The 12,546-nt window shown below is 37.5% G+C and overlaps 1 protein-coding gene across 1 annotated transcript in view; it reads right to left on the reverse strand.

Moving 5' to 3' along the window:
* Window positions 1-5,612: 5,612 nt before the first annotated feature.
* ITFG1 (integrin alpha FG-GAP repeat containing 1) overlaps window positions 5,613-12,546 on the reverse strand; it is a 72,299-nt gene continuing 65,365 nt past the window's right edge. The window contains exons 15-18 of the mRNA XM_009906695.2: window positions 12,059-12,183; window positions 11,155-11,237; window positions 9,557-9,674; window positions 5,613-6,020 (exon numbers count right to left, since the gene is read on the reverse strand). Coding sequence (XP_009904997.2) covers window positions 5,961-6,020; window positions 9,557-9,674; window positions 11,155-11,237; window positions 12,059-12,183 — 386 coding nt within the window. The 3' untranslated portion in view covers window positions 5,613-5,960. The remainder of the gene's footprint in view (window positions 6,021-9,556; window positions 9,675-11,154; window positions 11,238-12,058; window positions 12,184-12,546) is intronic.

Genomic DNA, 12,546 nt, shown 5'->3' on the forward strand with positions numbered 1-12,546 from the left:
CGCGGGGGTCCGCGTCCGCCCGCACACCTTCGAGCTGGCGACAGAGACTTGTAACGGCTGCAGCCGGTGCTGTCCGGACAGCCGGGAGTGCAGCCCCGAAAGACTGCCGAATCCACGGGTTACGTGTAAAACTATAGCAACGCATGTAAGCCCATCAGAGGTTGTTTTAAAATCTCCCTTGGCACGGCTTGGAGAATCTGAGACTATTTAATATAGGACTTATTTTCCTCAGAATTGCCGTTTAGGCTGAGGATCCCGAAACAAGATGTTTGCCTTATGCGCGCAGCGCGGTGCAAAGGTTTGCGCAGCGTGCTGGAGCGGTGCAGGCCCTCCCGAGCAATCCACTGCAGCGGCTGAGGGCCGGGCGCAGTTTCCCATGCCCGGGAGCAGGGTACAGGAGGTAGTATTTTCCACCTACTCAGGTCTTCTCGTCGCGGTCGTGCAGAATAGTGCAAGTCTGAACCGCCAGGTACGCCACGCGGAACTCCGCTCTCCGAGCTCAAGCACTTTGTGGAAGCAGTTTAGAACTCCCTCGACGGGTTCCGTCTACTGAGGGAGTGGAGACGCTCACTACAGTTTCGAACGTGATTGTAAGAGGTGAACTCTGATTGCCTTGTGGTTTGGTGTTACGGGTTTGAATGTTACATTCTTTCTACAGTGTTCAAAGGTCAGCATATCCTGTTAGAAAAGGTCATTCTCTTGCTTCAGATGATCAGTTAAAATATTTCAGGCTCTTCAAGTCAATAGGACTGTCAGTTACAGCGAACTGAGCGCGGAGGGACCGAGAAGCATCTGGAGGAAGGCGGAGCGCAGCCCCGCGGGGCCGCGGGCGGTAGCATTCCTCCCGCCCGTCCCTCTTGCTCACTGCGCAGCCACGGGGCGTTGGAGGACCCAGCGAGACCTTATAGAAAAGGTCCTGCGTTTTTCTGGGTATTAAAGATCCATTTCAGTGTTCTAAGAAGATTGATTAAGTATTAAGCTTGATGTTCTGGCAAAATCCCAAGTTACGTAATTATATTATTCCGCTTACTCGAATTGTCCTTTCAATTTCAAATGGAGAGGATACAGTCCTTCTCAAAGAGTAGTTTTCCTATGAATTGTTAAATAGCTGCTGCATTCCTGAAGTAGATAAAGCAACTTCTCTTTCTTCACCTCTTAACCATGTATTTATAGTGGTGTGATGAAATGTTAAATTCAACAGTGGAAACTCCTATACAAAACTCCTATACAAGTCCTTGTTAGGTGGATCTGTTTTGCATGTTTTTCTTTGCTAACAGAATTGCTTATTGTAGTAACTCAAAAAATATCTAATAGACTAATAATTTCTACAGTGTTTGGGCATCATCCACTTTTTTTTTTTGGTCCTCTCTGCAAATACATAAGCACAAAGTAAAAATCTGATTATGCTGTGGTGCATTGTCAGGGGTCACAGGGTTGCCAGATTTTTGCTTGTTTATTTTAAATGCACGGTGTAGGTATTTTTATTACTTGTGATGATGTAAGAAATGAGGGAACTAGCCACATTCTCAACTCTCAAGATGAATTTGCATTCAAGAAAACGATTTGCAGTGGATTGCCTCACATTAAAGAAAGAGGAGAAATAGTAGCATCTTGTGCTCAGTACAAGTTGTTAGTAATTGCAAGGACCTCATCTGCTACAGTCCATTTAACTGAAAAGTTGAACTTCTTGTTTGTCCGTTAGAAGGTTGAACAGAGCTATTACACGCTTGGGAACTGTAGTAGCTTTTCCATCCTGTTCTTTTCCCAGGGCTGTGTCAAGCTGTCAGTGTGGGTCATGCAGGTAGTAGCATCAGCTCATACACTTAGGGCATATCCTGCCATCATTTACTGCTGCTTGCAGATACATTTCTCAGATAGACATCCCTGTTTCATTGTCTTGCTAGAGTTCTTGTTAGAGGTGATGCTTTGAAGAAACTTCCATTTCCCATTTTCTGAGCTTACAGACTGTTAATTTCCAGGTAAGAAAATTCTGTCCCACCAGGTTAAGACAGCAGTAAGCCCAAATTAATTAAACTTGAGTTTGGGAGTTAAGGAAGGTTGAAGGCAGGTTTCTGATAGCCATTTATATCTTGTTCTGCTGCTCTATTGAGTCATCCTGATTGCTTCTGAATGGGAGTAGATTATGGAAGGAAATGGGACTACACAATTTGTTGCAGATAAATACCTGCACAAGCAGTTACAGAATACGTCAGTGACAACAGGTGTTCTGCTGCAATAAAAGGCTTACATTTCCATTATTAGAACTAGTTTTGCCTCCTTCCAACAGTTCTTCACCAAAACCTGCTTTGGTTTGCTGTTCTGCTGGAAATTTTAATACTACCTAAAGTATTTGCTGCCCCTGAGTAGCATAGTATGTCACAAATAATCTTGGACCAGCAGGTTTTTTTACTCCATTTGAGACTATTTGGGTATTATTTTTAAAAGAGGTCACAAAAATATCAATACCAAGAATTAATAATTCTGAAAGGAAGTTAGGAATTAAATATTAACTGTTCAAGTACCTGAATTTGTCAACAAGATTTAGGTGCATTTCCTAGAACTTAAATTATATACAATCTCTACTTAGAAAAATGACAAGGACTGCAAGTGCCTCAGTGTTGTAACATAATATGTAGTCATACATAAATACATAATAAGTGGCTTTGTTATTTACTACTGAGTTAAGAACACTACAAACTTTTGAATAGTTATGAAGAATACTGATAGTCCTCCAAAAGCTTACTGTGCACTTCTTTATTTGCTAGACTATGTAATTAAATCTGAGTATTGGAACATACGTTCCTGGCTGAAGTTGGGAAATGCAGGAATTTCAAAATAAGGTTAGCATATGTTTCACAATTTTTATGGATTTTATCATAGAGGGTATCACATTTTTTTGTTGAAGATGGGAATTAATTGTAAAAACAGTGCTGTGTAGCTGATCATTTTCAAAGTGACAGCTGAGGCCAATATTACCAGTGCCACAACAAAAAGATCCTGTTGCCAAAATGGAAAAAACCCAATGTGATGGATAGTAGAGCTAATGAAATAGCATAGCAATATTTCAGATTTAACATCTCTGTTGCTCTTGCTTTCTTAACACACTTCTCACTTTTTGATCAAAACATTTGCCCATCCCTGAAGAATTTGTATTTATTTGCAAGCTTGAGCATAATTTTGTTTTCTGGATTTAAAAAATTGTTTTGGTTATTAACACCTTAAAAATGCTTTCACATTGTTCTAACAACACAAAGCTCTGATTATAGCAAAGTAGAAAATTATAGATTGACTTTTCCTGTTCTGTTTAGGTGTCATTTATTTGAAAGTAGCTACAAAGGCCCTGAACTGACTTGGTGCCTGTACAGTGATTACTTTTCAATTAACTGTAGCAAATGTTCTTGATACAGCTGTCTGTTAAGAAAAATGGCCTCATCATAGGAGAACTATCATACTATATAGAATATTCCTATTAATCTGCAGCAGAAAAGCAGGTTCTTTTGTTGGTGGATTATAGTGCATTAATGATAAATCTGGTAGGAAGATTCAGTCTTAAAGCTCATGGAAAATGAGAACAAAGAAAGATGGTATTTCAACAGCCATCTGTCAGTTGGCATGTCAACAGTATTTTTATATAGGTGAGATTTCACACTGAAGAAGCCTTCCAATAGCTTTTCTCACCAGGGCTGTGTTATGGTGGATGCATTTTGAAAATGAATGTAGTTAGAACTAGTTTTCACTTCTCAATTTCTGTGATGATCACCTGGAACTGGTGCTTTCCTATACTTACTGGTAGAAGGGCAATAGCCTTACCCAAACATTGTTGACACTTATAGAATAGAAAACCAAAGTACGACATGAAACCCTTTGACAAGACATTTAACAATATTTAATGTCTTAATTGAAAACAGTATGCATATACTGTTGTGAGCCAAGCTATGAGTAGTTAGAATCTGTGGTAAAGTTTATTATAAGAAAGCTATTAAAGCTCCAATAATGTACCGTATATAAACTGATGCAATAATGCACCACTGAGCATGCAAAATACCTTAAAGCAAAAGACACTGAGTTCATTGTTTTCCTAACTTGACAACAGCTTAAATGTCAGCATGAGGTTATTTAATTTGTAATTGTTTTTCCAAAAACCACAAGGAGCCTAAGCTATGCTCATTGTATTGTGATAGAGGGCTACAGACAACTTTGGTGCCAGAGTTGCATTATGTGTTTAGCCTTGTTCTCCAACCAACTGAAAAGACATGAAAAGATACTGAATTGTGCTTCCTCTTAATGATGAAATGCCTTATTACTTTTGCTGTCAGGAGTAAATTCTATCAACAGGGCTTAGAAAAATCCAATAGCAGTAAGTACTTACCTAAAAAAAACACACCTCACTTTTCCATGTTATTCTAAGAGAAATATTAAAGGTGTACATGAAGAAAAGATGCTATTCTTAACAGTAACAGACAATGAAAGTCTCTTTTGTTGGCATCTAATCAGTTCATATTAGAAATATCCAGTAAAACTTCAGAGCTCAGTAGACTGCTTATCAGTACTTCTCTGATTTCCAGCTTGGTGCTGGTGTATGCATAGGTCACTCTTCAGCACTGACCAGGTAGCAAATTGTTTGACTGTGATTCAGAATTGACACAGTAAGTTCAGCTTTGTATCTGCACTCTCTGTGGTCCTCCTGTATTGACAAGCAAAGATAGTGTCACAGGACAGCAGGTTACCAGACAAGAGCCAGACTGAAGGAGAAGCCTACTGCTGGGTTGACTGCCTGTAAGACCAGCACTGTAGTTTGCTGAGAAAATGCTTAAACGGTATTGACAAGGAATGCAAACAGAGAGATTTAAATGCACAATTAATCCCGTAAATGCCTATCACTAAGGAATAACAATCAAATAAAAGCATGATTACTTTTAGAGATTCTTCCAAGAACCAAAGGGCACTGAGCAACTGTAACTTTATTGGCACTTTGAATATATAAAATTGAGCTTCTTGTCTTCTGTGATTCTTACAGCCCTATTAAATTTGGGCATAGTAGTGTACATAGATACTGTACATTGCTTATTCTGAGTATCCTGTCGTATCTTTAACCTTTGCATATCTCACCCCTTAGTAATAAATTTTACATTCTCCTTCCACTCCAAAATGTTTAACTGCTTTAAAAACAAACCCAACCCGCCCCCCCCATACATTTCTGATTTCAAAAGTTACTTTCATAATGACTGTAGACCCTTCTAAAATAAATATGGTTAAATTATAAAAGCACTTTATGTAATGCTGATACATTTTTAAGATTTTAATTTTTTAATGTGTTGTCTTCTCACTAGAACTAGCACACATAAATACTGCATCTATCCCATGATGAGCTACTGAACTAGCATTAACATTGCGGGTTTCTTTTCCATCTCCAGCTCCTGAATTCTTTAACTATTGCGCATATGGATTTAGACAAAGGAAAATACAGAATCATTTAGGTTAAGCACCTTTAGTACAATCAAAATAGTTCATTATCAAGCAATCCAATAAATTGTTCAAGCTTCATTTTCAGAAATGCAGGTTCTTTCGCAGGCATGCGTAAATGAGAAGACCAATTCAAGTGGTACAAAGTGTTCTGCTAGCTAAAATGCTAAATTTTATTTACACAGCTTCCTATCAAATATTACTGAAGAACTGGCAGCACATAAACGACAGTACACGCGCTTTGATCCCTTTACTAGGAAAAATAAATTTACACTTCTGTTAAATAAAGACCAAATGCTATTATATACAGTCTGGTAACTGAAAGGCCTTGTGAAACATTCAGGTCTCATTTTCATACTTTCCAAATAAATACCAAATAATGCAACATTTACAGACAGCACACCAGCAGGACTTGCACGGTAATCATTTTACAAATCAGGAGTTGGTATTTCAATTAAGCAAATGAGCAGCAGCTCCTTCATAAATATTAAGGCATGTCACATCGCATCAAAATGGAACCGATGAGCCTCCTGTCGCTTCTCTCTGTCATCTGCTTTCTGAAAAATAATAATAAAGAACCATTTTATGGGATCTAGAGCAATACTGTTACAGAAATGAACTGTCAAATGTCTGAGAATGGTTATTTTCTGGTTACTCATTTGACAAAAGGAAAAGAGTTTAGTAAATTGTGTCAGTTTGAAATAGGAATAATCTACTCAAGAGGACACAGTCTCAAGCTGTGCCAGGGGAGGTTTAGGCTGGAGGTTAGGAGGAAGTTCTACACAGAGAGAGTGATTGCCCATTGGAATGGGCTACCCAAGGAGATGGTGGAGTCACCATCACTGGAGGTGTTCAGGAGGAGAACTGATAGGGTGCTTTGTTGCATGGTTTAGTTGATTAGGTGGTGTTGGATGACAGGTTGGACACGATCTTGAAGGTCTCTTCCAACCTGGTCTATTCCATTCCATTCCATTCCATTCCATAACTGGGTTCTGCTGTTAATGCTTAGCTGTTTTAGTATTTATGACCTGATTTTTGAAGGACTATTTAAAAAAAACCCAAACACCTCAAAGAATGTTTCCTATTCTGCATTTATTTAGTCTCTGTTATAAATACAATACTAAACTGTTTTCTACATTACTTTTAAAATGAGATTCTTTTGAAAAAAATGTTAAATACAAATTTCTACAAAGGTGGAAGTTCAACCAACAATTAACAGCACGAAGTAGGCTAAAAATGTTCTGTGTTTTTGTTCATAGAACAAAAATGTGAGGTAGGATGTACTTCCCTGCTTATTTATGCAGAGTGGTTTGGATGGTGCTGGATAAAAGCAGCATTTGTAAATTGTACCTATAAACCACGTAATACTTTAAAAACATGTCCTCTGCCACAAGCCTCCTCTTGTGCTCTGGAGCAGTAAGAGTATGAAAGCACTTATTAAAGGATTTTTGAACATGGATAACTTTTCTAGAATAGTGTTTTTGTCACGATGACAGCATGCATAAATCCTAGCATAAGAGAATGCAGCAAAACAAATTGAAATGGGTTTTAGCTTGCTTAGATACAACTTTTTTTTTTTTTTTCATAAATAAAGAAAAACCCTTACAGTATGCTGTTGTGTGGGCAATCAGATTTGTATTGCAGCTGATAAATATACATGACAATTTTGGTAAAAAATGGTGCATGTGTTCTGCCACTGAAGTTTGTCATTTGCTTTGACTTGAGGCCAAAGATTTCCTCATCACACAAAGTTTATGTATGATAGCTCCGTTGGATTAAGTATGGATCTCACTGCATTTTGTGGCAGCAGCAGAGTTGTTGAAGTTTAAGATGTATCAACCTGGCTTTTTGGCAGGGGCTTTATCAATGTCAGTAATATTTTGAATGTCAAAAATAGGGTGGGAAGAAAGGATGCTCTTTCCTACATTGAAATGCTTGTCACGTTCCACAAAATTTTATATTCTCACTTAGAAAGCAATTTCCACTCCATTTTTTGCATGCTTCCTGAAAAAATTACTACCTCAAATTTGACAGTAACTGATACTCTGATGAATCCATCAAAATTTCTCTAGTAGCATTATCATCAATATGTAGTGTTCACACGACTAGCCTCAAGACCGCAGAGCAAGTTATAAAGAACGCGAATAGAGGAATACCCAGGTCCTTAGCTAATGTACCAGTCTGTATTTGTTGTAAGATGAATAATGGTGTAAATGTTCCCTTTATTTCTCTTTTATTTGATGTATCAAAACTGTAAACTAGTACCTGAGATTTAAAAGTTTGGTGGTGGGGGTTTTTTCTTTGTTTTGTGTTTTTTTAATGGTAGACCAATATACTATCCCTAAATCTTACAGTTATTTAAACAATATTTGGCTGGCAGATAGAATATGAGTGTATAAGAACTACTGTAGACAAAAGGCTGCTCTTACTACATATCTGCAGAGGTCAAAATGCATGGTTTATTTTAACTGCTGAATAAAGTTCTGCAGCTTACTGGCAGATATATCCTCAGGGGAAAAAGAAGAGATTGTAACTGTCAGTACATTTGCCCTTCTTTTCTTTGCTATAGGTACTCTAGAGATCTGTAAGGGGAAACAGCATTTAGGCAGAACAGTATTTTTATGAAAGGATTACTGAAAGAGGCAGTAAACCAAGAACAAGCTTAAGAGCAATAAACTTTGGAGTTGAACTCCCAGTCATGTCAATGATGCTCAATACAGTCTTGGTCAAGATTCTTACTTATTCTGGACCTCACACATTTCTTCTAAAAATGGAGAAGGTAAAAATTAATAGGAAGATGCTGAAAAATTACAAGAATTAACAAATATTTATACAGTAGTCTGACATTACAGTTTATTTAAATATTTGTGCCTGTTTTGAGCAAGATGCAGGGGCTGGAAATGAGTCTAACATTACCAAGACACCACTTCATTCACATGTGGTACCAGGGTTTAAAATGGCTCAGCAATATATGAATTATTATATGATGAATTGTTTTAAATGCTGACCAAAAAACCCCAACATTTCTCCAGATGGAATTATACTTAGTCAGTCCTTCCCCAACTCAAAGTCCAAGTTTTTTCTGCCTCCCTCGTTACTTAAGGTTTGTTGGAAATGGAGTTAAACCCAGCCAATGCACAGTCCTAGCCTGCAGTCAGCAATGCTTTCCTAGTACTGCAGGACATGCTTAAGGACAGTTATCAAAAAACTCTGTATTTCTTTGCGTGTTTTATTTCCAACTTTGCCATTATTTGAAGACTGTGTTTAATATTTTGAAGAGCGAAGACTGACAGACAAATAACATTTAAATACGAAGCATGCGCAAAGCCTATCTGAATGCTTAACAGGGTCATTTTATTTCCAGGAGCACAAAATAAACAGTTTCACCATGTCAAAATGTGCAGTAATTTTATTTGACAGCTAAGATTATGGTTTGGGTACGTAGTAGCATTTATTGGCAATCCTGCCTCTTGGGTATGATTGTGAGCTGTGCACAGTTAAGAAAAATTGGAACACGTTTCTTTTGTGACATGAAAGGCCCCTTTCAAAATGCTGCTTGAAATCAATGGATTTCTATACACTGCATCCATAATTCAGACGCATGGTGCAAAGCAGGCAGGATGCACACGATTGACTCCATATACTGTCCTGAATGCTAATGTCAGTGCAATCAGCAAAGGCAGATACAGAAAAACAGAGACATTTTCCGTATTTTTAGATTATCACCAGAACTCAAGGTAAGTAAACTAGGGTTATGTTCCATTTTCTGAAACTGTGCTCCTTAAAACTCTTTGATAGGAAAAAAAAACCCTGTCTCATTTAGTTGGGAATAATAGTGTAATGGTAAAAACTTACCTATGTTACTCTTCATTTCACTTTTTAAGTATCTTAGAGCTTAAATAAAAACAGTGCAAATTTCTTAACTTTGCAGCAAATCCTGAATTAGTACCAAAACACCTTTTGTGTCAGAAATTCTACTCTAGTATGATTTTAAGCATGCAACTCAAAAAAGCCAGTGTACAAGACTGTAAAATATCAGGAAATATTAAATATTATAGAGAACATAGAAAATAATCTAGTTAAATAAGTTTACCTTTTCTTGCCAGTGTAATATGCCAATAATTGCCAGGATGAAAACGCAGACGCCAATTAAGGCTATAGCTGTTAACAGCACAATGTTACTTGGGGTCAGATACAGCTTGGCACTCCAGCTATATAAAAAAAGAAAATTCAAGGAAACGTTAACACCCTTCATTAGGGAGCAGAAAACATCTTTAACTTACAAAGATGAAAAGAACCTCCTGGTGTAAGACAGGCAAATGGTCTACAGAAACTAGTAGCTATACTTAGAGACTGAAGTTTAATGGTATTTACTTGGAATTATATGACTTAATACAATGATTTCCAGGCAATGCCATCTCTAAATTCAGTTTCTGTTTAACTTTCCAGCAATGCTATGGATATCCTCAGGGACTGACTTTTGTCTCATTAGGAGATTTATCTCCTACCTCTGCCCAGGACAAAGAAAACTGTGTAAGAAAACCTTCCATAAAACTGCCTGGGTCTTGGGGAAATGGAGAAGCAGAGTGAAATAAGACTGAGACCATTTCCACCACATCAGAAGATTCTCTTGGACAGGCTCATGGGGGCCAGTTGCTTAGGCATCTCTCAGACTGAAGCTTCCCCAGGGACAACTGCAGCTGTAGGCAACATAGCCAGTTAATTATGGCAGCAAAACTCTGGAGAGCACCAAAATTAAGCACTTTAAGGTCTCCTGGAAGACACTGCTTGAGTGTTGTGGGGTCCTAAGGCTCAGTTAATGCCCTTCTTGTACTATAGGCTTCTTATCATGGGAAAGCTGTCAGCAGGAGACCCTGTGTTAAGGCAGCACTGGGGCTTCTCAGGAGACAACAAATCTATTTAAAATAATAAATTTAAGAAGTGTTTATTATGAAATCTGATTTCTTCTGGAGATTCTATCGTCTGCTGTTCTACAGTGCCTATAAACTTACTCTATAGGAAAACAAAAATAGTTTAAGGATAAGACAACAGGAGAATTTTTGCATGTAATGCATACCTTTAAATACCTCAAGACTATGACTAAATTTTCTTTGTCTGGCAAATGTTATTCCTGTGGTTGTTAATTAGCAACTCAAGCAGCACATCACTTCTCAACTGTTATTTGTCCTATAGTAAAATTAGCTGCTGAAACTGATGTCAGAATCATTTCTGCACAATAAATGCACCTGACCTCACTAGTAGATCAAGCGGCAAAAAGCAGCTGGAGTACATGACTAATGTTTTCTCTAATAGCAAAGAGAAACATGTTCACTTTCTGGAATAAACATTGTAATTGCAAGGTGAATTCCATGTTCAAGCTCTTGTGTAATTCACCTTTGCTTAAAGAAAAACATTTGTACCTGTGGCAACAGATACCATGTTCAGAAAGACTTTTATATACAGCTAGACAGAAATTGCAATTTCGATGAAACAAAAATGCATGCTTTTGATTGTCAGTAGGCACTAATTTTCTGTGAAAGTAAGTATTCTGCCTAGTCACAGGGGCAACTATATCTACAGAACCATTTTTCTGTTTACTTTCTATACAAGTGATTCTTTTTGAATCTGCACATATGATTACATATATAATCATGGAATTTTGTGAAGTGCAAATCAAAATGCTGACGTTACCTTCGAGGAACATTATGAGGATAGGGGATGACTATAAGCTGGGAGTTTGGTATGATAGCTGTCCACTCTTGCTTTCTTATGGACTGAAAGAAAAACCAAGACTGTCAGTTCCTAACAAATGAAAACATGTAACAGCAAAGGAAGTTTCTGTTGAAACCTACAAAAAGAAAAAAAATATTGTGGTTTTCTTTTTAATTTGAAATATTAGTGATTATTCCCTCACATCTGTATAAACCTTTTATTCTGAATGCTCCAAATTGCTTTAAAAAAACCCCAAACCAAACAAACAAATGAAGTAAAAAGCAAAATAACTACTGCTGACATGAAACACAGCATCTGCTTAAGAAGTACAAAGCAACGACATAATAGGGGAAGAAGAAAAGAACCAATTCTACAAAGAAGGCAGGCAAAGTAATTATCCAAATCAGAATTTAGCCACTAGGCTAATTTCAATACCCCACTTTTTAAAGCAGTAACATTGGATCTTTAAAGACACAAAAGGGTCAGGATCTGACTTTCAAGTCTGAATTTGAAGATTAGAGAATCACGTTAATCACCATCTCCCACACAGCTAACCCCCATGAACCCTAGGAAATTCTTGCAGCTGAAACTATAGTAACTGGACTCCTATGTCTAATGTACATTTATCATATACACAAGCTCTATGTTCCTGTGCTGACATTTATAGACAACTTAGTCATCTTTTGGTCTTAGTGTTAGCCTCACAGCTTAGACACACCCCAAAATACAAGGTTCCTGACAAACTGTTCTCTAGTCAATCTTATTTCCTTGATAGACCTACTTCACAGCAGCAGGAAGCACCCCTAGCAGTATTTGCATCCACACTCTACTAGGAAAAGTAATACTGTAAATATTAGCTTGACAACCTTAAATCTCAACTAACCTTTTCTCCTAAAGGACGAGGAATGCCAACATACAAGTGGTCAAGGAAATTAGCACTGCGTCCCAAGCCTAGCACGTTGTATGGCAACTGGAGAGCAAAATGTGCTGACTGGCTAAGCTGTCCAGCTGAAATGAAATTAGAAAAGAAGCCCAAGTAGGTATTTTGGAAAAAACCCCACAAAATAGAACAAAACCAATAAACCAAACAACCCCAGACCCACCAATTCTCTACAAAATACACATTTCTAAGTCAGTAATACAAATGTTTACAAAATTTTAACCAATCACATAAAAATTTAATTCGTAAAGGCTCAGTCTTTGATCTCCACCAAATTACTTGTGGGCACTTGGAGAATAGCTTAAACATTTTAGTATTCTAAGTAAGATAATGCTTTTGAGTATCATTTGTGTGTTAAATTGAATCTATGCTATTTGTTATAAATTGAGAAGAAATCAGATATCCTCTAAGTAGTGCCAAGTCTTCTCATT

This window comes from Dryobates pubescens, chromosome 19 (genome assembly GCF_014839835.1).
Source record: "Dryobates pubescens isolate bDryPub1 chromosome 19, bDryPub1.pri, whole genome shotgun sequence".
Taxonomy (NCBI): Eukaryota; Metazoa; Chordata; class Aves; order Piciformes; family Picidae; genus Dryobates; species Dryobates pubescens.